Source organism: Colletotrichum navitas (genome assembly GCF_030913465.1).
Source record: "Colletotrichum navitas strain CBS 125086 chromosome Unknown LY79scaffold_2, whole genome shotgun sequence".
In the NCBI taxonomy this organism is placed as follows: domain Eukaryota; kingdom Fungi; phylum Ascomycota; class Sordariomycetes; order Glomerellales; family Glomerellaceae; genus Colletotrichum; species Colletotrichum navitas.
Window position 1 is genome coordinate 1,389,520 of NW_026850548.1, and position 24,552 is coordinate 1,414,071.

Consider the following 24,552-nt stretch of genomic DNA (forward strand, 5'->3'; position numbering starts at 1 on the left):
CCATCACTGCTCTTTCCCTTTTATCCTTTTTTTTTTCTTTTCCTCAGTCCCCCTTCCTATTTCGTCCATTGGCCCCCCCCTGCTCTCCCTGATGTGATAGACTTTCAATCACTTTTTGCCGGCCCAATCCCGACTTGTCCTCCCTCCAAACCCTTTTACCTTCTTCTCCTTGGGGCTCTGCAACTAGGTGATCGCTCTGCGCTTAAACCCGCCGGGGTTCCTTGCGGCATAAGCTTTCTTCTCAACTTGACAACTCCCATTTACGGTATTCCCCCCCCCCCCCCCCCCCTTCCCCCTCCTTGGAACTGGCTTTGTTGCGCCTGATCTTTTTTTTTAACACCCTGAAAGCTTATTATTAATGACGTTGCCCCATCTCAGCTGTCAATTGTTTGTTTTTTTACTTTATTGCGACGACACGGCTTCCCAGGTTGGCATATGTACGCGTGTGTGTATTATGTTTATATACGCATGGTGTGCGTGTGCGCGTGCGCGCGGTGGTCATTAATTGTGCCTTTCGCTGGGTGTCTTGGAAATCAAACACCACGTTTTCCATCCATGTGTCACCCGCCCTTCGTTCCGTTCCGCTGCGAGACATTTGTCGGTGGCATCTCCGTCACAGGTCACCTTGACCGTGTTTGTCTCATGACGCGTCTGTTTTGCCGTTTGCCGCGTTTGTGTGTGTGTGCGTGTGTGTAAGTCTCATGTCCACGAATCCAAAACGCCCGCAGATGAGAAGAAACATCTTCCTCCCTCCAAAGCCCAGCCCAAAACCGGTTCAAACGGAAGATCCCCGCGGTGAAACTTTGGGCTGTGCAATATGACGTGCCGCCAACAACGTCCAAACGCATTCGCCATGTTCGCTGTGATCCAGAACGGTCCCCAACAAACACGCCATGCACGCCGTAGATGAAGAAAAACAAGAAGAGAGAATAAAGAAGGGAAAAAAAAAAAAAAGAAAAAAAAAGAAGAAGAAGTACCACCATTCCACTGTCAACAATCATCCGTCTCTCAATTCCCGCTCAAGCCCTCTTCAGCTGACGATGACGTCCGTGCCGGTGACCGAGTAAACCGTCTGGTACATGCACCGCGACGGCGCGGCCCCGGGGCAGACGGCGTGAAACACCATCTGGCCGCCCCCGACCACGCTAGTGGCGCCGCCGGGCGCCGTGAGGTTGAAGTCGCCCGTCTGGAGCAGCATCCGCGGCGCGCGCTGGTAGGGGCCCTTGAGGCTCTTGCTCGTCGCGTAGTTGACGTTGTACTTGTCCGAGTTGAAGCAGAAGCTGCTGAAGAAGAGGATGTACAGCCCGTCGCTGGTGCGCACGAGGTTCGGCGCCTCCACGAGCGGGCCGTCGGCGTCCGTCCTCCCGAGTACCTGCACCGGGTCACCGACCATGGTGACCCCGTCCGCCTTGACCTCCTGCATCATGATGGGCGTGTCTACGAGCGGCTCGACGCCGTTGTTGCAGTCGCCGCCGTGGCCGATGTTGTTGCCGTCCACCTTGTAGAGCACGTAATGCTTCTTGGTCGGCTCGTCGTAGAAGCCCGAGGCGTCGATGGCCCCGCCCTGCGACAGCGGGCACACCCACGGCTCATCCGTCGCCACGTACGGGCCGGTGATGTTCTTGGAAAGTCCCACGCCGATGCAGTGCTTTCCGCCGGCGTCCTTGACCTCGCCCGAGTAGTACATGATGAAGGACCCGTTGTCCAGCTTCCGCACGTCGGGCGCCCACGTGTTGGAGCCCGAGGCCCAGCCAACTTGCGGAAGCGCGTCCATGTCGAGCAAGTCCCACGTCCCCGCGATGTCCGATGCTCTGGCCACTTGGATGTTCTTGCCGTTGCTGTTTGTCGCGAAGGAGTACCACATGCCGTCGTCGCCTTTGATGAGGGCAGGGTCCGGGAAGTCGGTGTCGATGCTCGTCGTAATAACTCTCTGTGCTCGGCCCTCAACAAACAGGGCCTCCACCGGCACGGCCATTACGGGTCGCAAGGCACCCAGGCAGAAGAGACCCGCGGCGAGGAGGGAGCATGGCCGTAGCGATGTTGTTGTTGATGCCGGAAACATTGTTGCTCCCTAGGGTATAACAAACAAAAGTGACAGCTGTGTCAAGAAAGAGAGGGGGGGGATGTGTTTATAAAAGACACACGATAATGAGTGACGCCTTGCTGAGCTCGACCAACTGCGTATATACAAAAAGGCCGAGACAGGATGATGATGAGGAGGAGGACGGGGTGTTTCTTGTGCGTTTCTTCTCTCTGTTCAGGAACTGGACAAGTCTAGTAGATGCAAAACCGAATAGACATTACTCCGTAGGCAAGTATAGGCGTCATGAATATCATAGCGAACTTCGAGAAGAGAGGACCTCGGCCTCGGTGAAGGCGTGCGGAGGAGACCATTCTTGTAGGCCAGAGGGAGCCTTCCTTCCTACAGGGAAAGGGAGGTGAGCCAAGGACGTTTTGGCCGAACATGGGAGTTCTCTGAGTTTTTCCTCGCTTCCCTTGGCCGTCCGCACGCTCGCTCCACACACGGCGTTTCTTTTTTGCAGTAATAATCTCATCCTGCATGGTCCTGCCACTTGAGCTCGTGGCCTGCGCCGGTGGACTCGTTGCATTTCCATGTCAAAGCAGATGCGTGAAACAGGTGGGCCGGGGAGGGGGGTGCGTAGCGGTCAAGTGCGTGGCAGCTTCTTACACCTCAGCCTCGACCGGTTTCCAGATGCCAAACCTCTTAGCACCTGCAGATCAAGCTATAAAGAAAATCTCCTAAGGCTGGGCTCACGTCAGACAGGGGGTGGACGAAAGGGAAGGGGGTCAGATGGGAATCCTACTAGGCCTCGGCCCCGTTTCCTTGGTCGAGCAACAGAATATGAAATCAAGGATGAGGTGAGTGTGCATGCAACCGCCGTTTTCCCGATCCCCTTGCCAGTCGGGCATGGCCACATGGATGACCATGTAACGTCGTCCGCCATGGAGATTGGAGAAAGAGGCTCATTCTGACCCTCGGCCGAGACTCGCACCGGGGATGCACGGGAATTGGCCGGGGATGGCGGTGGTTGATGACGGAGGGCGACCGGGGGGTGGGATCCCCAGCTGCCGGTGCCTATCGGGGTGGCGAAGCATGGCGCGAAGGATGGAGGATTTGAGGTGCAAATAAAGATAGGAGGTTGCAACCCAGTGGGGTGACGTGCCGCCGCGAGTGCCACCTCAGGGGAGCATTAAAGTGATCCGCCTTCAGTAACGCATTGCCAGTTAAGCAAGCCACGGGGTTCTTAGGTGCATTGTTCCGATTCCACGCGGCATCCATCAGAGAGCGGGGGGAGGGGAGGGATTCGATGACAGATGCTACAGTTTCCTTGGTCGACTAACACAAGTGGCCTGAGACATGCCGGGCGACAATGCCTTCCTACCCTTGTGTACCCCTTTTTCCCACAGGGAACTTGTCTTCGGACGAAGCATGGAACACGTATATGGTCACCATATACGAGTGAGATGCTAAACAGCAGCCGTTCGGACGAGATCCACGCTTGAGCTCGGACCTGGCTGTGCTGGTCTGGAATCCCCTGGATGCTGGGCCGCGCCACCCAGGTGCTTCTTCTTAATAATTTTTTCTGTACTTCCGTTTCAACATTTCGCTCAATAGTCTCCTTCAGATATCGAGTATTTCCGTCGAAACAACGTCGATCTTGTTTGTAAAAAAATCCGACATGGAAAGGAAGGGAAAAAAGAAAAAAAAAGAAGGAAAAAAAAAAAAAACCGTGAACTGATGCGACAGTAGTAGCCGTCGCTTTTAATTTTCGTATAGGACCTATCTACTCCTATCCAGCCAGTACGCACTATGTTCAACAGGAGGAAATCAGAACCAAACGCCACTTGCCAAAGCCATTTTTTTATGATACAACAGCCAACCACCGACCATTGTCAACCAAACACATGGTATCGAGCCAATCGGGAAGATCCAACTCGCCAGAGATTACTCGCTGTCGTCATCGTCGTCACCGCCACCTGACTTGGACGCCTTCTTCGCCGCCTTGGCGGCCTTCTTCTCGGCCTTCCTACGCTTGCGCTCCGCCTTCTCGTCGGGTGTCTCGCCCTCGTGCTTCTTGCGCTTCTTGGTCTCGCCGTCATCCTCGTTGTTGGCAGGGGTGACAGCAACGCTGGTGGTGACCGTCGTCGTCTCCACCGCCTTGAGGGGCGTGGCCGGGGCAGACGCTGCAGCCGCGGTGGCACCTTCGACGGCGCCGAAGTCCTTGTACTCGGATACCCACTTGGCGGGAGTCGCCTCGTTGGGACGACCGTACTTGTCGAGCTTGCCGTCGGCCTTGAGCTTCTTCTTCTCCGAGGCCAGGGGGCCCAGTCCCCATCTCCTGGGGTACAGGTCGCGCTCCATGATGCACCGCTTGACCTTGGCAACAACGCCGTGATCTACATGATGTTAGTCCAAAGGGACCGTGACTGCATACAATGACGAAAAAAAAAACGTACCGCATGTCGACATCTCAACGGTGGACATCTGGGCGATACCAAGGGCAATAGCCTCGCCCTTAGTGGTCATGAGGACAACCTCGTCGTGGACCTCGATCTCGGACTCTAAAAAAAAAGGCGAATCAGCATGGCAGGCATGGGTGACCTTTACCGGGTTGACAACTAACCGTATCTCAGAAGACCGGGAAGCATGAGCTTAGCACCGTAGCAGACGGCGTTGACCTGCCACATACGTCAGTATATACGGTGGAGCAGTGAATCGGATCCGAGACATTGCCCGCATGGTCGCATTGACCGTGCAGAGCGGGGTTGCAATAGGTTACTTACGGCACTATCCTTGACCACAATACGCTTGTAGCCAGTGAGAAGAGTCTCCAGGGGAGAGATGACCTTGCGCAGGTAAGACTCGTCTCTGGTGTTGTCCATCGTCCATTGAGCATCGAGCACGTCGTGCAGAGTGACCATGCCCTTGGTCTCGTCCATGGCACCACTGCGCACTCTGCGCAGCTCCTGCATGTGACCGCCAACGCCGAGCAAGAGACCCTAGAGTCATGTCAGTAATGAAACCGAGGCCAAACGGAAGCCTAAGAAACGTACCAGGTGGACGCAGAGAGTACGGATGTAGGTTCCAGCTTCGCACGAGACCCAGAAGACACCGAGATGACGGTCCTGTATTTGACGCACCGGTCAGCAGTTGGTTCTCGCAATGCAACGCATCGACGTACATTGTCAAACTCGATGAGCTTGCTCTCATGGATGGTGCGGATGCGCAGCTGGCGCTTGACGGCCGAGATCAAAGGCGGGCGCTGGAAGAGGGCGCCGGTCAAGGCTAGATTGCGAGTCAGAACTATATGGACAACTGCAACAGAATTGGTTTTGACTCACTCTCGAGAGCACGGGCAAACTGGACTTGGCCGCCGGGGAGCTTGTCATGAAGACGGATAACGGCAACATACTCCTTACCAGCCGACTGCTGAGACTTGACGAGTCTGGTAGCACGGTCGATGCTGGATAATTCATCAGTTGCAGGTCTCTCATGGATCACGCCAACGGCGATCAGTGGATTGCTACTAACCAAACAATCAAACAACCTGAGAAAGTTAGCAAAACACGTTCGAGACAAATTTGTGGAACCCGACTCACCGGTAACTTTGGGGTCAAGGGTTCCGCTGTGACCAGTCTTTTCGACGCTGCACGCAACAATCAAGGTCAGTATTCGGTCTTTGGACGAGGCTCCCCATCCGAGTGCGCGGTTCCTGAATGCCCCTCGAAATACATCCGCCGCAAGGATTGTTGATTGATTGACGGCAACGGCAGTCGAGACATCATGATGGTCATGTCAGTCGAGTTCCGACGAATTTTGTCTGAAGCATGCATAACTGCCAACTGCAGCCCTCTACATGACACGCTGGTGACTGATTCTCGGGAGAAGCATGTCTATTCCCATGGGCCTGGGAGTCCGTGGAAAATTTTCGCCCCCCCGGCGCATCCAGCCGAACCGATCGCGACGTCATTCTTTACCGCCCGTTGTCCATCCGAACCCGTCGCGCTATACGCCATCGGTATCGTATTTCGAAAAGCCGTGGTTTTCGTAAAAGGATATCAAGTTCCGTTTCGAGGAGAGGGGCATATCGCGCAACTCGGACGCGGGGCACTGCTTCAAACATCAGGGAGGGGGGATTGCATACCGAAGCATTCGCTTGACCCAGGCGACAACCTCGTGGGAACTGGGCTGGGCAATTGTTAGCACAACTGGCCATGCTAATTGATGTGTACGTGCCACGGAAGACATACGTTGGAGGGCTTGTCGAGGTTGATGACACCGCTGGAGATGTACGACTTGATGTCTCGCTTCAGAGGGCTGCATCCTGCCGGAATGGGGGTGAAGTGACCCGTCCGGACGAGAACTACAGACCGGTCAGTCGGCCGTTTGATTGATCTCTACGAGCGATCCGCTCAAGCCCAAAGGATTAAGAAGGGAACTTGCGCTTGTCGTAGTTCTTGAGCAACAGAGGCCAGCTGCTTGTGTCCAGCTGGGGAACCGAGGCCTGCGGCTTGATGGCGAACTCCTCCTCCTCGCCGTGCTTGACGACCTCCATGGCCATTGTTTCCGTATTGTCCTTGGAACGGCGACAGGCGTTTCAGGTGCAATTGGGGGTCTTTGTGCTTGACGTTGCGGCGGCAGGTACTCGCGAACGTCGGGAATGGAAGGTCTCGTCGTGGGTGTTGGAGGACTTGAAGCTTCCCAATCCAAATTTTTTTCTCCTGCTGTGGGGTGGAAGCTGCCAAAAAAATGCGTCCGGGCCCACAGTGTGGCGCCCGTTGGCCATTGAATGGACGTCACTGGCTCACCGCCCGCGTTCAGCCACACACCCACCGGGCGCGACTTGCTGCCATTCCATCTTTCCAGGGTCCAGTCTTGCGCAGCCATGCACGCAAAAACTACAGCAGTAAGCATTGTTATTCATGTTCACGTTTGTGTTCACAACGAATGGATACCAATGGAACTATCCGTACTACTCACCGGTATCCAGCAATCATATTTTCAAACGAAGCTCATTGTTTTCATAACACATATATGAATACTGGCATCGTTCGTTACGTTTGCATTTCTTACAACATCTCAGATCATTGCCGAAAAGGCTTCTACATTCAGGCCTCAAAACTGAAGGCTATCAATCGGTGTCTCCCACAATGCTAAACTCCCGCTAATGACAAACAGATCGCGACAGCTTTGAAAGCTCAAATTATATGCCACACCTCATCATACCGCCAAACATCTCGTTCGCCGCCCTAAATGTACCCTCTCCTGATGTCCTCCTCTGTCAGACCGTGGTACGCTGCCGGGTTATGCTCCGCGTACCTCGAATGTCCTGGATGCTGGAGGACCGGAGGACTGGGATGCCTCTGACGTGCGTCCCAATCGCCCTCGATGTCTCTCAACTCATACGACTCTGACCTGCCCTTTCCCTTGGGCTCGGACCAGTTGTTTTCAGAGCCGGCGCCTCCGAGGGCGACGCCGATTTCCAGCGGTTGAGCCCTGGAAGCCGCTTGGTCCACTGGCCACTGCGTGGTCGGCGCCTCGTTGCCGCTCACAGGGCTATTGTACTGGGACGAGTACGGCGAGAAGTATCTCGGGAAGGCATTCTCTCCCTGAGGGCTCAGGGGAGAGTCGTCCCAGCCTCGCGTGGGTCCTTGGGTGCTCGGGGTGTCGTCCCAGCTTCGTAGTGGTCGCTGGCTTAGCGGAGTGCCATTGATGCCGACCGTGTTCAGGGGCGATGGCCAAGCGGCGGGGCCCTTTTGCTTCATTTCGAGCTGCTTCAGGAACGCTCTGCGCCTTCTCTTGCCGTTCCACACAATACAGAAGCCAGCAATCGCCAGGATGAGGACTACACCTCCGATGGCGATACCAACCTTGCCGCCCAAGCTGATAGGGCCGTTGTTGTATTTCGACACGTATTTGTTGGTTGGCGATGGTTCCGTGACGTTGACCGGGGTCTTGGAGAAAGGAGAGCCTTCGACGGAAATCGTAGCACCGGGCTCCGGCCTCTGTTGGCAACCGGCATCCAAGATGGTGAGGACTGGGTGCTTGTCAGAAAAAGACCATGGGCTTTTTGACCCCAGAACTCACAATTGGTCAAGTAATGATTGTCTCCCGCGCGCAGGCAGGCAGCGCAACTTCCGACCTGGTTATGGTTCCATGCCGAACAGTAGTCATACTCGGTGCCGTTTGGTGCCAGGTCATTATACATTACTGCATTTTGCAAAGGCTCGCAAGCAGTTCTAATCAACACGTCAACATGCAGGACTACGGCGAGACAAGACGGCGACAAACCTTGTAAGACAAGGGCTGGAGCCCACATCGGGGTTGTTTGGATAACCGAACAGACAGTACGAGACGGCGTATCGTAGGTTATCTGGGAAGATTAGCACAAATCTACCACAAGCCCGCATCTCGGGAACAATGATGACGTACACAATAGCCACTGCGTGTCCGTCTGGGTTGCTGTCGAGTAGTCGCTGGTCAACTCGCAAGAAACACATTGCTGGTACACGGGGCCAGCGCCAACGGAATAACCGTTCTCGCTGCAGACAACGTCCGTCTCCGTCGTTGCGTCCAGTACGTTGCCGCAGAGTGTCTGGCAAGGTGAACCGTTGGCCACGTGGATAGCCGAGGCGTGGCCCAGCCAAACGCCCAGCACAATGGTGCTCAGGGCCAACCGCATTTTCGATAGAGGAGGCGCGTGGATGCTGGATTTACGAATCACCGGCTTGACTCTGAGTCGTCGTTTGTTGGGTCGAGGGCCTCCACGAGGAGCCCGGCGCAAGAACTGTCTGAGGGACGATGCACCTATTTTACATGCCTGCGAAGACCGGTTGTACGGCAGGTTCTCTCCGGGAGGTTGTGCGGCAAAGATGCCGATGAGTAAGATTTAAAGGCGAATGCGTGGTATGACGACGCGAGGCTCCCAGATTGCGAGCAATGCCAAACGAGGCTTCATATGTGTTTCGGTGCTTGCGAAAGAGGAAACAGTGAGGTTGTGATTGTGACGAGGGGCGCAGGCAACTGCACATCTCATCACCTCGTTGGTTCTCTTGGTGTGTGTGATTGGGGTCCAAAAGAATTGGGGTGGCACGGAGGTCGATACATCTTAGGGAAGACATCAGGGCTCCCCCAGCGACCATCCGGTGAGCCGACGCATCTATCTGGCTGGGACAAGAAGCTCGGCGGCCTCGTTGGCTGTGGCCAAGTCCACAGGTTGGTTTGTTTGCAATACCTACCACACCGCCGTTGCCTCCTTCGTTGTTCGCGGATTGAGAGGGCGAGACCAGCTCACGTCGCTGGTCCTCCTAGCGCCGTGGTGGACGATGGTGTGCAGAGTGCTGACCGGGGTCCCAGCCACTCAGAATGCAACAACCCTGGACGGCTGGAGGGGCAAGCTGCAAGAATCCCTGGTTAGATTCACACATCAGCAACCTCTTCGGGCGCGGGAACCCCTCTCCGTCACTTGATTGGTTATGAAAGTTGTTTGTCTGACCTGTTGGACGGCCTAGCGCCCTGAAAGCAATAGAGAGCAACGGAAAACAAGGTGCCTCCTAGTTCCCGTATTGGTGGTATTGACTAGAATGGTTAATGGGACCTAGGGCTGGTGCCTGTCACATTTATCTTCATCGTTTAGACAGCGACTTGGGTAGTCCGGAGAACAGATGGACGCAGTTTGGCATGGTCATCGGCTCATGTGCGGGATAGCCCGATCTTGGACCACTGAATGCGCCAGGCAAACGCGATCCAATCAGTATAACTCCTCAGATATTCTCGGCTGATCTCATGATGGAGTACAAGTCAAGAAGGTTGATACGGGGGATGTGCCGTGGCCAGTCCGCACTGGGCATTTATCCCTTTTCCCAATAGCCACACAAGGACAAATGTCAAAAGCGTACATGGAGGCTGACCGACAACCTCACTCAGAGTGTCATTTTCCGACATTGTGATTCCAGTCAGCAACAGCCCCAAGTACGGATCGTGTCACATCAGGCTCAATTTGAGCCGGGTATACCGTTAATGGTTTATGATCGTAGGGTAATCGTAACTCAAGTCCTTGTCGGAAGTTGTTCTCCCATACGAAAGTCTAGCAGAACTCTAGTATCTTTGAAGTAACTAAGGTACCGGTACATAACGGTCTCTCTCGGGGTCGCATAGGTACAAAATATCTCTTAAGTAACCCCATAACGATCAGCGACACCCTCAATAAGTACATAACCGCACTTTTGTTTCCATCTTGCAGCGTAATCAAAGGTCACTATTCCCGTTGATCCGGTTATAATCTGAATTATAGTGGAGTTGTCGATTAGACTCATGGTTCACAGTAACGAGGCTATTTATTTGTTAGAATTAGTTGACTTATTACATCTCACAGGTAAGAACGCGCAAGGCACAGATGAGCGGACACACCACCACCGTTGTCATGAGAGCTAACATAATATCTAAATCAGATCCAAATCCATTTCAATCCATCTCCACCCATTTCATCCATAACGTCATGTCAAACTCCATTCGGATCCTTCCGTTCATTATATGCATTGGTATTCTTCCCTCAAAATGATAGACCATTTGCTCCTCGTGAATGAGGACCAGACTCCCCGCTAAGCTGAAAATGAAGAAGAAAAAGGGAAAATAAAAACCCACATTGAAAAGTGAGCTGCGAGCTCGCGCGAGAGATGTCTATGCTACTATAGCATTTGGGCCGTCTGAGGACAGCCCGAAGTTCCTATCCAGGCAAGCCAAGTCGGCAAGATTACCTGGCAGATCAGGCGTTCCTCCAATGTTGTTATTTTTGGCGTCGCGAATGATGACCATGGCGCGTGGGGTCTGTGGCTCGAACAGTGGTGTGGAAGGTGAGCGGTCAGCTGAAGAGACTGTCCCAATAGTTTCAGCAGGAGAGTATGCATCACTGGACTTGTTAGATACAGTGACCGAGTAGTTGGGATTGTCTCCTCCTTTTCTATTCGTGGCGGCGCTGGTGTTCTCAGTACCGTTTGCTTCTGCAGGAGAAGACAACGATCTGCGATGACTCAAATCGGGAGAAGTCCTGTGCCCTGAAGACGTCGAGGTAGCGACTGGAGCTGATGCAGTTGAGTCTCGACCATGAACAGGGCAGGTAGGACACAAAATAGCTTCGACCCTCTCGAACGGCGGCCGAGAACCAGGCGATCCGGTGGGAGGCTTGGATGCAATGGAAGATCTTCTGTCACGCTCAATGCGGATGATCTCATCTGCATCTTGAACCGGAGGACTAGAAGGGTCGTGCGGCGACATCTTCGGAGGGGAAAACTTCGAGCCGGGCTGCCGACCGCGACTGACTGCACGAGAAGCGGGACGTGAACCGGCTTGTTCCCCGCTTATCGAGGCTCTTGAGGGAGGACGAACATTCCGCAGATTGGCTTTCTCAGTTTCCGTAATCGACCCGGATCTTGCGTGGTGGTTCATACGGGACATCGGTCGCTGGGGTTGCGTCTTCTGGGTGTCCTGCAGCGCTGGCAGCGATCGCCGATTGTACTCGTCACTGTAAATGGTTGGGCTGGCCGCAATTAAGATGGACGATAGGTGCTCGCTGAGGCGGCTTCTGCTGCAATTGCGAGACTTTGGTGACGATGACGGGTCGGGATGCAGAGTCACAGCGTCCACTGACTGACCTCGATTCTTGTTCACCGACTCAGCTCTTTGTGAAATGGATCCTAACTGTTGCGTGATTGCGTTTGCTTGTTCACGATGTGCTAAGGCAGAGTCGGTGCGGTCCAGCATCCTTGTTCGACTGGCGTTGCGGGACTTTGGCGATGAGGGTCGAGCTGGTAAACCATCCTTTGACGTTGCCTCGCCCTTCGAGCTGCTGGGGTCTCCAGAGCGCGACTTGCTAGAGTGACGCGCCTTGCCACTTTGAGACGCAGCACGCCTTTTCTCCTCCGACGGCTGTTCACTGAGCACCTTCGACTTTGAGCTACCAGCTGTAGCTATTGTGCGCATGGAATTTGAAGAGTGAGTTCGAGGAATTAACTCATTTTGCGTAAATAGCGGGAAGTGGAACGCCTGGGTTCTGGTGTGATCTGGCTCTGCCACCGGATTTCGTTCCTGTGATTGCAACGACGTCTCCAAGAGACTGTCAGAAGGTCGCCAGAAATAGCGGGGCTCCATTGGCGACTGATCCTTGAAGGGAGTGATTAGGGAGAAAGGCATGTGGGTGATGGAAACACTCCCGCCATATATCCTCTTATCCTCTTTTCTGGGATAACCACTCAGAGGAATGCCGCTGTGAGGGTATGGAGTGCTGTCTTCGGGTGGGCGAGGGTTCGATTGGACCGAGCCATTGGAAAGTACGGATTGAAATGACTGAGTGGACTGGCTGCTCTGAGGGACCGGACTATCGGTCTGCCACGGTTGAAGGGGTGGGGACTGCGGAATGATGAGCTTCGGCCGGATCGCCTGGGGAGTAGGGCTTGGGGCGGTCGGGGTTGGAAGATTAATGCTGTTTGGCGACCTGCCCGTGCTGTCTACGTATTGCGACCCCGGCGGAAAAGTAGGAAGGGGAGGTATTTGGATCCTTGGTGTCCGCTTCGCCTTTCTTGACGTTGGTGACTTCATCGATGACTTCTGAGGGGATCCCGAGACAGAAGAAGATTTCTCTGGTGGAGATGTTGGCTGAGGCGGAGTGTGCGACGAGACTCCTTTCTTTGGCTCACTGCTGTGAGATAGAGTACTATAGCCGGATGGAGCAGCTGAGGATGGGCGATCTGGCTGCAGCATCTCGGACTGCACGGTAGACGACCGCTCACGCTCAGGGCGATAAACAAGCTTTGCGTAAGGAGGATTGTTGGTGTCGACAACCAGGAGCTCCTTCTCTCCTCGGCCAAGGAGGCCGTATATCTTGACCTCCCCATCCTGAATCCCAACAACCGCGCTCGTCCCTGCATAAACTGCTTCGTCCTCATTGCCAGTTCGGTTGCAGAAGACAACAATAATCTCCTCCTGGTTATCTGAGCGAATGAGAGGTTCCAAACGAGTGACCCAGTAGGTCAAAGTGTCCATGTCTGGTTCATTGGGCATCCGACTGAACAGGCGTCCATCCTCTCGAGTCATCCATGCCATAGACACAATGACCAAGTTGGATTCATTCTCGAGAACATGGAAGGCAAACTCAAAAGCATGCCACGGAGCTTGAAACTTGTAAGGGCTGTTGGATGTTAGCAGGCTGTCACTGGGCTCAGGAAACCCAGACTTACTTTAGATCCATGCCTTATAAATCATGTTAGTAAACGGATAATGAATGCCATGGGAAGCACTTACAGATACCGATGGACGTGTTTCCAAGACCAGGAATCCAGCCCTCATAGAACCCATTGTTCCCCTCAAGCGCCCAGGTCTCGTCCGTGTAGTATAGGAAACTTTTCCGGTAATTGGCAATTGTCTCCCCATCTCCATTGACCACGATTGCAGAGTTGTAGTACTCCGGGCCCGTAGGCCAGTTGTTGGAGACATCTCCCTTCTCTGGGTAGCCAACGACCACATTGCAGTTGTATTTGAGGGCCGTAGTTCGAGCCCACAGCGAGGTAATGCCAGAGCCTGATGGCTCGAGAAAGGGCGAGATTTGCTGCAACGATTTGAAGTTGTATCCTAACAAGGGTCAGCGATGTGAATGGTATGCGCTCGCGTTTCCTGTCGGAAAGGCTGCGAGATCACCATTCCACCCCGCGATGAAGCGCCAATCCCATGCTGCAAGACTTACCTGTGAAAGCCAGCTCAGGCAGGACAAGAAGATCAAGATCGTCCGTGTTCGCTTTGCTCAAACACGAATCGGCGCGGTTGAGGTTATTGTCGATGTCGCCCACTTGAGGAGCGAACTGAAGGCAGCCTATCCTCATCTTCGAAGACTGTGAACAACGAGCAGGATAGATCGACGAGTATGCCAAATGCTCCGTCTCCAAAAACGCCTCGACCGATCACACGTCTCGCCTCAGAGGAACGGAAATCGTAGTCCGGTTTTGACGAAGACATCCAGAAAAAGGGAAGGAGGCAGTGGCTATACGATGCCAGGCGAGGTGAAGGATGATAGTGGGGAACAGAAAAAAAGGCTAGAGGGTGTTAATCTAGGTGATCTTGAGGGCAAAGATACAACATGGAGGGCGGGGGAAATAAGGAGCGGCGGGCAAGGGGGATAGGTCGCAATGGGATCCGAGCACGGGGTAAGACGCTAAGATGAATGGAGGTACCTGAGGTACTTTGCACCTGGCTCTTGGGTTGCCGGCCAATTGTCAATATGCGTTTGTGGTGATGAAGCACAACCAACAGGATATCGACGTTTGCCGCTGTCAGCGTGCAAGAGCCTTGGGGAAAACCCGCTTGCAAGCTGCAGCCACTCGTCACCTTCAACCGGCTGGCCGCCCGCAAGCACGCTAGCATGGATCAAGGTGCATTCTCATTGTCTGCCGCTCTACCACGTTTAGCCCCGCCTCCAGCGACCTTGACCACCGAAGGAGGGCGCCTAACCTCTCTTGGGAATCGCCCGATCACCAACGGTTACTTTGTCCAATTAGAACCGCCGAGGTACTCTGCAACCCTTGCTCACAACCATGAGAAGGATTGAACACGCACAAACAGCATGAGAAGCGCAATATGCCCATTGGAACACTCCCTATTGGAATAGGAGAATCTGTCTGTGTTCCGTCACTCCCCAGCGGACGTTCAGTCAGGCTTTCCTATCCTCAGCTGCCCAACTCGGTTTGGTCCGAGGAGGTAACAGGTAGGTCCACACCACAGCCTTACCAATGTGTTGTATCCACAGGCTGGTGACGGACGCTGGAGAACATCCCGAGATTGAGGTAGAAAGGGGCAAGACAGTGTATATCTGCCGTGTCCCTTGATCGTATGAACTGCTCCTTCCGTCCTGCTCCGATGTTGGTGGCTCAACACTGGACGACTACCGAGCGTCACACAGTCTTGGATGCAGATGCGACGAACGCCGCTGACCGTAACTCAGCTTGTGGGTGCGATCCAACCGCGAGGGAACCGCGGAGCAGGGCCTGGGGGTGAAGGATTCGCGACTAAACTACAAAGTACGGAGTACCTCTGTATGATGCCGGGGTTAGCTTCTGCGAGTTGACCAGCAAGCCCAACCAGCAAGGGCTGACCGCACTCGGTCCTGGTCACGCCACCTCACCATGGCCAGTTTTGTCCTGTCCAGATGCAAGCCACTCGAGGGGTTTCTTCTGCCGATCCCTGTTTGAAAACCCACTGTCTGGATGAGAGGCTCTTCCGACACAACGGTTCTGGTGGAGAAGGTCGGCCGGTCTACTCACTCTATTCGTTCGACATGCGGCTCTCCTCACCTACTTTCCAGTCCGTTCCAACCAGCCTCCCCACGAGCTTCCAGCGCTTGGCCCGGCCAGTCAGACGCCACTACCATGCCGCCGCTAATGTGAACGTTAAGCAGTAAGCTTCCCGACTTGTAAGCAACAAGGAAAGCGCCCCGAAGATTTCAGCGCTTCACGATTGCCACTTGATACGTTCGTTTCCCCAGAGCCGGCTGCTGTCTGTTTCTACCCAGCAGCAGAGCACTACGGTGATCAGAATCAAGGTTTACAACAGTCTGGACATGTACCGGTAATGGGAATTAGAAGTCCGGTCCCTAATCACCGTATCGCCTTTGTTTTTGGTGAGGTATATATGTAACGAGAGCCGCGGAGTTATAGTATTTCACTTGAACCACCACTTTGTGTCAACAAAGTACAGCCCAGATTATGAATATCACGAGACATGTTTTGAAGAATTTCATGAAGAGACCCAATCGTTTTTTTCATCCAGATTATGAGCATTGCCTCCTTGTTTCAATCATAGGCAGTACGTGGCGGTTGTCTCGTTGTGACGCCAGGAAGCTGACCAGCCTCCGTCCTTGCAGTTCTGATGCGCGAAACTCTTGCCCGGAGGCTTAAGTCCCTCGAACGGTCGGATGGTTATATGACAAGATTCGATCGTCGAGTTGCCACTCCGGACCCCAACCATTATGACGAGCCTGTCGGTGAAAGGCCCGGTGAGGAACTCGTCTGGACGACGTGGTCAGTCTTATCATCAACTTCATCGGTGAAGCACCTCAACTCACATCTGATGACGTCCACAAGCTTCCACTCTGAAGCATAGGCAACACCCCCGTCCCTTTCCCTTGCTTCCTCTAACTTCTTCTGTCCCCCCCCTTTTCTTCGCTTCTTCCAGTCGCTTCCTACTCCTCTAGGCCTTGTTGTCCTCAGCCTTGTCTTTCTTGGTCTTGTATTCTGCTACTTGCATCGCATCTCGCTTGGTGGCCATTGGGTGATTGAAGACATTGGAGGTCTGCGGGTTGACTTCGTTGCCGGCCCAAAGATCCGAATCCCTGGCCGAAAAGAAGGATAGAAGACCCCTCTGCTGGTTGATTACCGTCAGGGTAACGAACTTTTGCTCATCCCAGCCGCCGTTGACCGTGTACTCCGGGGAGCCAGGGCATTCGAGGGCCGAGAAGTCGGTTTGGTACGCAGGGAGTCCACCCGCTGCATCGATGGTGAAGTTGCAATACTTGGGGGCTATTGCCGGGTCTTCGGAGATGAGGAAGCTGTAAGTGCACTCCGCCTGATCTTCTGAACAAGCACGTCGGAAGCCCATGAGAGACCAAGTCTCCGGGCTCGGGGTTCGAGGTGACCCAGCCGGGAATGAGAGCGCCTGGAAGGCAAGAATGCTGAAGATGAGACCGAGCCTTGTCGCCATGGTTCCGATATGGACCTGCCTGGTTGACTGTGGCGGTGATGAGGAATCTCTGATCTCAATAACGGCTTTCGATTATCGCTATTATATATCTCCCTCTGCTCAGTAGCCAGCTAACTTGGCAAGCTGGCGGCAACATACTGAGAACGGTCCATGTGGTATCTCATACAGGAATTTGCAGACTCAAGCAGCGATTTGTTTGAAATTTGATTGTGGATGCTCCATCTTTGAGAATGTGCAACCCAAACTCGCCCCTTTTGTGGGACACGGATGGACTCACAAGGAGTACTCAAGTCGTACGCCAGGCCAATATCGCCGAACCTGCGCCGCTTGTCCCTGTCAAGTAGCCTTGTTCTTCGTCCTAGACTATCATATCGTTTATCATAAACGTCGCGATACCTCACTAGACAGCAGATCTTGTAGAATCTCGAAGCATCACTAACGGATAGTCAGACCTCCATGCCTAAGACGTCTTCTGGAGCCTTGGATTAACAATGAATGAAGCATGCGTTTTATCATCAGGGCTACTCTTTGGCTGATGATGGAATTCAGAGCGTCAGAATGCCATATTCCATTCGCAATGGGAGGGTTGTGGTTTCCCTCTTGTTTGGCATGCAAGGGTCCCAACGGCGATGACGGTACCACTGTGACGCCCGCAGGGACACGGCTCAAACAGTTGAACTACAAAGCGCGAGGCCAGGTGAGACCTCAGTCCGGTTGAGGTCAAACACTATGTTTCCAATGGCGAATGGAAGAAGCGGTAATGGATTCTACAAGGATCAACGAAGACCAGAAAGCTGATGAAGGGGCACAGATCCGAGGGTCTACAACTGGCGACAATTTTGGACCCTCAAGCTGACGACTGATAGGTGGTGCAAGTCGTTCAAGTGCCCCATAGTAATCAAACTCGGGTAACCTGTCGGACAGTGCGGGAAGACTCGTAGTAGAAGACGGATAAGAAGGGAAGGAATTCATGCTGGTGTAACCAACTCTGACGAGACAGGTGAGCTATCCGTGGAATTTACACCGTGTCTATGAGCGGAAGACCTCAGCCTATCATAGTCATACCACGACAACTGGAGGAGGTACACGACGATGGCTCATGAGATGAATCAAGCCTTCATGGAAGGCCAAGGGATCTAGACCAGTAAAAGAGGGAAGAGAACAGTTCAAGCTGGAGAGAAAAAAATCTTTGAAGTCCGGTAATATCCAAGGTCGGGGCGTCGTCTCCTTTTCAAGTCGATCCGAGAGGACAGACCCGAGCCAGAAATCGATTTCCCATATGGATTCTCAGAATGCTGCACAAGACGGAACCGGAGAACAAGACTGCGCAAGCTCCGCTCTATGACCGGCCACCAGTACGAGGAACAGCGTCGCTCCGGCGCTCTTCGCGAGGAGACGCGACGCAACCTACCCTCTTGTCCGCGCGAGCAGTTCGAGAAGGCTAGCGGCATATGCAGCCACTATCACATCGTCTGCTATTCACGGAAATTGGGCTGCAAGTGACCACTGGGCGGGGGCGTCTGGAGCAAATGAGAGGAAGCCAGGTGTGGTGGGCGGAGTCTTGGTCCGCTAGCACCGAGTAGGAAGATGTTGCGTCGCCGCCGGGAGCGCGGCAGCGGCAGCGACTGTAAGTCGAGCCAACCGATGGCTGTCTGTGTGCGTTGCCTTGTTGGTTAATAGACGCGCTGGATCCTATAGCGAGGCTCTTAATATTCCGGGATCGTCGTGAAGGATGTTGGTTAGGTCGAGAATCGATGATGGCTTCGGTCCAGCTTCGACTCATTGCAGATAGAAGTCTGGGCCCCAAAGGAAGCGCAGTCGTCTCTTGGCTTCGTCGGGTAGGACAAACATCAAGCTAGGGGCACAGCGGACACGTCGTTCGTTGAACGGAAAGCTGGTCAGCAGAAAGTATTTTGGATAAAGAGGAGAAATACGTTCCGTGAGCCATTTACCCCCTCTAAAATCCAGTCTCGTGCTGTCACCGTCTTGGCTGTAGTGAGGGTGGTCTGATTTTCAGAGGCCCCAGCCGCTAGAGATGGCCGCAGTGCGGGCCCTTTGGCGGGAGGGGCGGCCGCTAATTGGCCCTCCAAGACCTCTCCACTGACATGGATAGGGAGTGGCCGCATCCTCGGCCGGCGCCAGCAAGACCACCCAATCCTCAAGTCTGCCCGTTTCGTTTTGACGTTCCCGTCTCTCTCAGCCAGTCAACGTCGTCCTCTTTCTCCAGATCCCAGTCCCGTCTATCTTTGTTTTGGCGCTGGTGTTCATGTTTCCCTCCCTTCTCATTCGCCGAACCCGGGCTTGAATGCGATCCTACTGCTGGGGTTCGTGACCATGCGCCATCTCATTGGACTGATTCGTCTTCGGTTGCTCCATCTTGGCTTCTATTCTCAGCTCGAGAATCCCCCGCCTCGCGATCTGGAAAAGACGCACGTCTTAGACACTTTGCCGTTCTGGACAGTGGGCGATTCGGTTTCTACGGGGCCCGCGTCGTGGCGACTTCACCATGCTCCCCAAAATAGACCTGCCACTGTAATTACCATGCTTGCAAGTACAGAGCCGCCTGCCCGTCTTGCATGAGATCGCCGTGCTCCCGCGATGTTACCTCCCGCGCCAGCTGGTATATCTGTATCAAGTCCCTCATATGAAAAGCCCGACTGTGCTGGATTGGATTTTACGCCTTAGTCTTTGACTCCGACTACGATCGATCACGTATAGAGACTCCTTCGAGATACTCTCGCTTCCACCTAGAGAGGGTTTGGCATACCATGCCTGTGAAGCTATCACGACCTTCCCTATCCCGGACGTTCACGCCTCTATCCGCCAGGTTCGCGCGGCCCTAGTCGACCCGGCGTCTCTCTTCAAAATGACGGTCATATCATCATGGCGTCTCTTTGCCGTCTTCTCGCTTATTGCTACCGTTTCGTCGCTGGAGGTTACGCCCGGCTCGGATTGTGCGGCTCTGTGTTTGGATGGGCATAACGGCACGGCAACAGACACATCTGGAACGAGCTCGTCCGACATTGTATGCGAAAACGATCAATACCACTCGACCGGCACCGGCATCAAGTTCAAGAACTGTATCAGTTGCCTTCAGAACAGCCAGGCAACCAAGGGGCCAGAAAGCGACGCCGCGTGGTTCATGTGTAAGACCTTTGCTGGAGCAAGAGCCATGAGACCTAGTTTGGGCTGACACATGACTGACAGACAACGTCCGCTATGCGGTGGATGTCTGTCTATTCAACTTCCCCGACGCCATCTCCAACATCAACTCCCCCTGCATCATCAACAGTGCTTGTCTGCCTCTCAAGAATGCCTTGACAAGTGGGCTTGTAGCACCAGAGGCCGGGACCGCCTACGATTATTGCACAGCAGACAACGACAAGTTTTCAAGTTCGAGCTGGTGGTCTTGCGTCCGGTGTCTACAGTCCAGCGACGACCAAAGCTACCTCTCAAACTGTAAGTACTCCTTTCCGCCCGCGGCCAATGACAGGTACTGACGAGCCGCCGTCTAGTCTTGATCGCTCTCAAAGCTGGATGCCAGCGCAAGCCTACGGACGGGAGTTTGATTGGGTTGACGGGCCAACTATTCTCGGAGGTGGCGGTCAACATCACCGACACGGCCACCAACACGACGATGCCTGGCGACGGAGGGGCTTCCGCAACCACCATGACGCTTGGAACGATCGTGGGCATCGCAGTCGGTGGCGGCCTCGTCTTCATCGGAGCTATATGCCTTTTCATCATCTACTGCCGCAAGCAGCGGAAACAGAGAGAGCAGGACGGGAGATATCTCGACCAGAGACCGCCCGGGAGCAACGGCAGCTCCGTCACAGCGACCAGCAAGAGCCCTTACATCCCGATAGGGGACCACAAAAAGTCGTCTTCGATCCGGTCGTACAGCTACGAGCTGCAGGAAAAGCAGAACGCCATCCACAGCAACGCCGACTACTATGACAGGCTGGAGCAGGAGATCCAGGCCGGTCGCGAGATAGCCCACTACAACTTCGACCCTCACTCCGGCCACCACGGCCCGGGGAGCGCTCTTCCCACACACCCGGCCTACATACCCCGGGCCCTGAGCCGCCAGTCATTCCGTACCAACACCCCGACACCACCTAACCCCCGAAGGACCAACACCCCGGACTCGTACGCGCTGCAAACCTACCTCAACGCCGTCGAGAGCCCGGCCGTATCTGCCATCAGACCGCCACCGCAAGCCGCCTCGCGAACCCCGTCGCCTGCGCGGTCACAACGGTCATATACCGACAACCCTGCGCAGCCCAAGCTCGTCAACATCCCGCCGCCGCCCCCGGGGGGGCCTCCGTCCCGGAAACAGTCCAGGGGCATACCGTCCCTCTCGCTCCCCTCCGTGCCCCGGATCCGCGTGCCCAAGCAGTACTCCCCGCCACAGATTGTCGTCGAGGGCGCGACGCCGGTGGATGATCGCGGCGAGACGGGCGCAATGCAGATCTCGGAGCCTCTTACCTACCACGGGGAGAGGTTCCAGGACAGGCCACTGGCCGGCCGTCCTGTCATCTCGTACGTGGCGCCAGTGAAGGACGTAAACCCTCAAGATTATGAGAGCGATATGCCCATTCGGAGCGGCAAAAGCACTTTGTACGGATAGCTACCATTATACCAAAAGGAAGACTTTTTAGGGATACCATTCAGGAATACCAAAGGAAAGGGAGCGTTGGCTTTCTCGGAGTTCAGGATGGATGGGAATTTTGCATTTTGAGCATACAGTCTTGCAGCGGCAGCCACTGCAACTACACAAGAGATTAATAGAGCAAACAATGCTCTTATTCCTAATGTATTGATTATCTATCATGCAACCTTCCGCGAACCATGCTTCAACCCAGACGCTGCCCAGGTCCTCTCGTCCTCCACGAGTCGGGAAGGACGCCACCGCCGCGAGACACACCCGTGCTGCTGCCCGAAGTCTGGGCCGAGGCACCTCCGCCACCGCGTACAGCAGTACCGTAGCCGCGCTGGTTGAAGCGAGGGGTCTGGACGAGACGCGAGAGGAAGGCAGGCGTGGGAATCAAGTTGCGGCCGCCGCTGAACTCGGGCCACACCCTGGACAGGAAGTCGTACAGGTGGGCGGCAATAAAGCCCTGGAGCTGGATTATGAAGGTATAGTACCCTGCCCCGCTGGGGTCTAGCAGCGACATGAGCATTATGCAGAACGGGCTGAGCTGGGCGGGGATGGTGATGAAGTAGAAGTTGGACTTGACACCTCGCTGGTCCTGGGTGACGGTGCGACACAGGGCGATAATCAAGGCCGGCAGGAAGCATCCTCCGCCCATGACGTAGGTGCAGAGCGCCTGTGTGCGATATTAGCGCATGCTTCTCCTGGGCCGGAGCTGGATGGTTTCATGGCCATCGTTGATAATGACATGAACTACATGAGAAAACAACAAAAACCCAGTATGGGCGGTAAAATGTAGGGAGCTGTAAAAACCACCCGAGCAACATTGTAAAAGGTTGCACGAGCCATCCATTAAGACATCCCACCACGCCCACGCCACAAGCCAAGTCCTGTAAAGCGAAATGGACTGGTCGCGCCGTGAGGGTAATCTTCCTCATTTCCAGGAACCGCTATAGCTGTGGGTATCCACTATGCGGGCAGATAATATGAGGTGCAGATGATATGTGTAGCAGGCAGGGAGAGAGCTGATGCTCGCTTTGCGGGAAGTGCACGTGGAGGAACTTTCCAGAAGACGTTTTGTTTTTTTTGGGCATTCGTGATATTGGGCGAGCTGCCGAGAGCGGCGACGATGTAGCAGACTTACCGTGATAACAGTGCACACAAACATGAGATACCAGATGAGATCCTCGCGTCTGGAGAACCTGGAATTGCCGACCTCGAGGGCAGAGAGGTACGTGTACAGTAAGTACGGGTCAAAGAGCAAGCTAAGCTTAGGACCGGTGATCAGGAAGTTGGTCCCGAGACGCCATATCTGAGGCGGGATCTTGAACAGGAGATCTGGCGCGAAATAGAACCAGTAGCCGCTCACGATGCCCATGAAGACAGACAGGGATGTGATGAAGGCAGCCGTAGCAACTGTTCTAGATGACAGTCAGTCCGTGTGCGCCAGGGATGTGAGGTGAGATGAGGTGGTCGTACCTTGCGAGAGGCGGCGCCTGCCAGTACGCATCCATTATTTCCGACGACATCCTTTCAAAGCAAAAAGTCTCGAAAGCGAGGCTTTTCAAAAGAGGTAGTGGAAGCGCTGGTGGGTAAGTAGAGGAAGTTGGTGGTGATGCAGATGGCAGCTTGCAATTGGCAGGCTGCCGTATTTTTATCTGCAGGTGTAGCGGGAGAGGACCAATAGGACACCAGGCTGCGGCGCTGATGTGCTAGTGCTGGGCATGTTAGTGACCCGTGTCCTCTGTGTGAGAGGGAACAATTTAATAAGCAAAGAAAGAGGAAGAAGCCTTCCTGCCTCGCCTTTTTCAATGCGTTTTTTTTTCTGCCGCTGGGGCCTAAGCGGTGTAACCAGTATTGTGGTGGGGGACGTCGTGCGCTGTATTCCAGTCGCTGCAACCGCTGACAGTCGCCGGGCCTTCATTGGCCAATGCCCCACGTCGCACCCCTCCCCAGCGGAATGACACTGAAGCTGCAGCTCCGACCAACGGCGCCCAACGAGCGACTAAGGGGGGTGGGGAAAAAAAAGATGCCGAGAGATTCTTGAAGGCGAGCTTGTTTTGCGATATCTTCAATATCTTTACCATTTACCCACCGGACGCCCTTGTATTCGATCATCCAGCGTCTCGTAAATACATCCGTCATGTCTACGACCTCTCACCCTCCCAGATGGGCCGCCCTTGCGCGCGACACCAACGAGACCAAGATTCAGCTGGCCATCAACCTCGATGGCGGGGCATTCCCCCCCGAAACCGACTCCAGGCTCACCGCGGCCGTCAACGAGCACGCCTCGCAGGCGAGCAAGTCCCAGACCATCAGCATCAACACAGGCATCGGCTTCCTTGACCACATGCTCCACGCCCTCTCCAAGCATGCCGGCTGGAGTCTGGCCCTCGCCTGCAAGGGCGACCTGCACAGTTCGTCACTCTTCCCTCTCTCTCCCGGTCTACATGGCCACGAGTTTCCCTCCGCTTACACTGGCTGATTAGTCGACGACCACCATACCGCTGAGGACGTCTGCATCGCCCTCGGCTACGCCTTCGCCAACGCCCTCGGCAGCGCAACTGGCCTCGCCCGCTTCGGCTACGCCTACGCCCCCCTCGACGAGGCCCTCTCCCGCGCTGTCGTCGACCTATCGAACCGCCCCTACAGTGTCGTCGATCTCGGTCTCCGCCGCGAGAAGATTGGCGACCTGAGCTGCGAGATGATCCCCCACTGCCTGCAGAGCTTCGCCCAGGGCGCCCGCCTCACCCTGCACGTCGACTGCCTGAGGGGCGAGAACGACCACCACCGCGCCGAGAGCGCCTTCAAGGCCCTGGCCGTGGCCGTCAAGATGGCAACGAGCCGCGTCGCCGGCAAAGAGGGGGAAGTGCCCAGCACCAAGGGAACCCTGAGCGCATAGACCGCTGCCGAGAGGCATTCGTCACGAAAGAAACAAAACAGTAAAAATTAAGGAAAAAAAGAGGGACAGCGGTCGGGAACGAGGCTCTTAGAACCGTTTGAATATTCCGAGTTGATATGATACCCCACCCAAACGCCATGCTTTCCGGTGTGTGCAAGACTACTAGTACAATGACCGAATCCTGTTCCTACAACCAAACTCTGAAGAAAGAAAGAGAAAAAAAGAAAAAAAGAC

General features: G+C 54.6%; 9 protein-coding genes across 9 annotated transcripts; 3 read left to right on the forward strand and 6 right to left on the reverse strand.

Moving 5' to 3' along the window:
* Positions 1-78: 78 nt before the first annotated feature.
* LY79DRAFT_536012 (uncharacterized protein) lies at positions 79-967 on the forward strand. The gene is made up of 2 exons (XM_060556556.1): positions 79-265; positions 379-967. Exon 2 carries the CDS (start codon positions 436-438, stop codon positions 694-696), a length of 261 nt encoding a protein of 86 aa, XP_060420346.1. The 5' UTR covers positions 79-265; positions 379-435; the 3' UTR covers positions 697-967.
* On the reverse strand, positions 960-2,338 carry LY79DRAFT_150643 (glycosyl hydrolase family 43 protein). The gene has a single exon (XM_060551043.1). The coding sequence runs from the start codon at positions 2,060-2,062 to the stop codon at positions 1,031-1,033; it is 1,032 nt and encodes a 343-aa protein (XP_060420347.1). The 5' UTR covers positions 2,063-2,338; the 3' UTR covers positions 960-1,030.
* A 1,377-nt stretch (positions 2,339-3,715) lies between these two features.
* Positions 3,716-6,722, reverse strand: LY79DRAFT_536017 (trub family pseudouridylate synthase). The gene is made up of 12 exons (XM_060556557.1): positions 6,467-6,722; positions 6,274-6,386; positions 6,168-6,211; positions 5,623-5,669; positions 5,555-5,570; positions 5,365-5,486; positions 5,205-5,308; positions 5,077-5,148; positions 4,807-5,022; positions 4,647-4,701; positions 4,480-4,584; positions 3,716-4,419 (listed from the first exon to the last, which is right to left on the reverse strand). Exons 1-12 carry the CDS (start codon positions 6,582-6,584, stop codon positions 3,968-3,970), a joined length of 1,464 nt encoding a protein of 487 aa, XP_060420348.1. The 5' UTR covers positions 6,585-6,722; the 3' UTR covers positions 3,716-3,967.
* A 550-nt stretch (positions 6,723-7,272) lies between these two features.
* LY79DRAFT_504916 (uncharacterized protein) lies at positions 7,273-8,705 on the reverse strand (the record flags this gene model as incomplete). The annotated part of the gene is made up of 4 exons (XM_060553557.1): positions 7,273-8,060; positions 8,111-8,262; positions 8,315-8,396; positions 8,456-8,705. The coding sequence occupies 4 exons, from the start codon at positions 8,703-8,705 to the stop codon at positions 7,273-7,275; spliced, it is 1,272 nt and encodes a 423-aa protein (XP_060420349.1).
* Positions 8,706-12,494: 3,789 nt separating this feature from the next.
* On the reverse strand, positions 12,495-14,329 carry LY79DRAFT_683750 (carbon-nitrogen hydrolase; the record flags this gene model as incomplete). Its single annotated transcript, XM_060564616.1, has 4 exons — positions 13,758-14,329; positions 13,315-13,645; positions 12,715-13,205; positions 12,495-12,673 (listed from the first exon to the last, which is right to left on the reverse strand). Exons 1-4 carry the CDS (start codon positions 13,891-13,893, stop codon positions 12,495-12,497), a joined length of 1,137 nt encoding a protein of 378 aa, XP_060420350.1. The 5' UTR covers positions 13,894-14,329.
* Positions 14,330-15,492: 1,163 nt separating this feature from the next.
* Positions 15,493-17,122, reverse strand: LY79DRAFT_150749 (uncharacterized protein). The gene is made up of 3 exons (XM_060551044.1): positions 16,308-17,122; positions 16,128-16,258; positions 15,493-16,071 (listed from the first exon to the last, which is right to left on the reverse strand). The coding sequence occupies exons 1-3, from the start codon at positions 16,760-16,762 to the stop codon at positions 15,860-15,862; spliced, it is 798 nt and encodes a 265-aa protein (XP_060420351.1). The 5' UTR covers positions 16,763-17,122; the 3' UTR covers positions 15,493-15,859.
* Positions 17,123-19,628: 2,506 nt separating this feature from the next.
* LY79DRAFT_586338 (uncharacterized protein) lies at positions 19,629-21,392 on the forward strand (the record flags this gene model as incomplete). Its single annotated transcript, XM_060560621.1, has 3 exons — positions 19,629-19,908; positions 19,970-20,221; positions 20,278-21,392. The coding sequence occupies 3 exons, from the start codon at positions 19,629-19,631 to the stop codon at positions 21,390-21,392; spliced, it is 1,647 nt and encodes a 548-aa protein (XP_060420352.1).
* A 169-nt stretch (positions 21,393-21,561) lies between these two features.
* LY79DRAFT_536034 (Der1-like family protein) lies at positions 21,562-23,171 on the reverse strand. The gene is made up of 3 exons (XM_060556558.1): positions 22,896-23,171; positions 22,561-22,837; positions 21,562-22,092 (listed from the first exon to the last, which is right to left on the reverse strand). The coding sequence occupies exons 1-3, from the start codon at positions 22,943-22,945 to the stop codon at positions 21,619-21,621; spliced, it is 801 nt and encodes a 266-aa protein (XP_060420353.1). The 5' UTR covers positions 22,946-23,171; the 3' UTR covers positions 21,562-21,618.
* Positions 23,172-23,559: 388 nt separating this feature from the next.
* Positions 23,560-24,318, forward strand: LY79DRAFT_586339 (imidazoleglycerol-phosphate dehydratase; the record flags this gene model as incomplete). The annotated part of the gene is made up of 2 exons (XM_060560622.1): positions 23,560-23,833; positions 23,906-24,318. 2 exons carry the CDS (start codon positions 23,560-23,562, stop codon positions 24,316-24,318), a joined length of 687 nt encoding a protein of 228 aa, XP_060420354.1.
* Between the last annotated feature and the right edge of the window lie 234 nt (positions 24,319-24,552).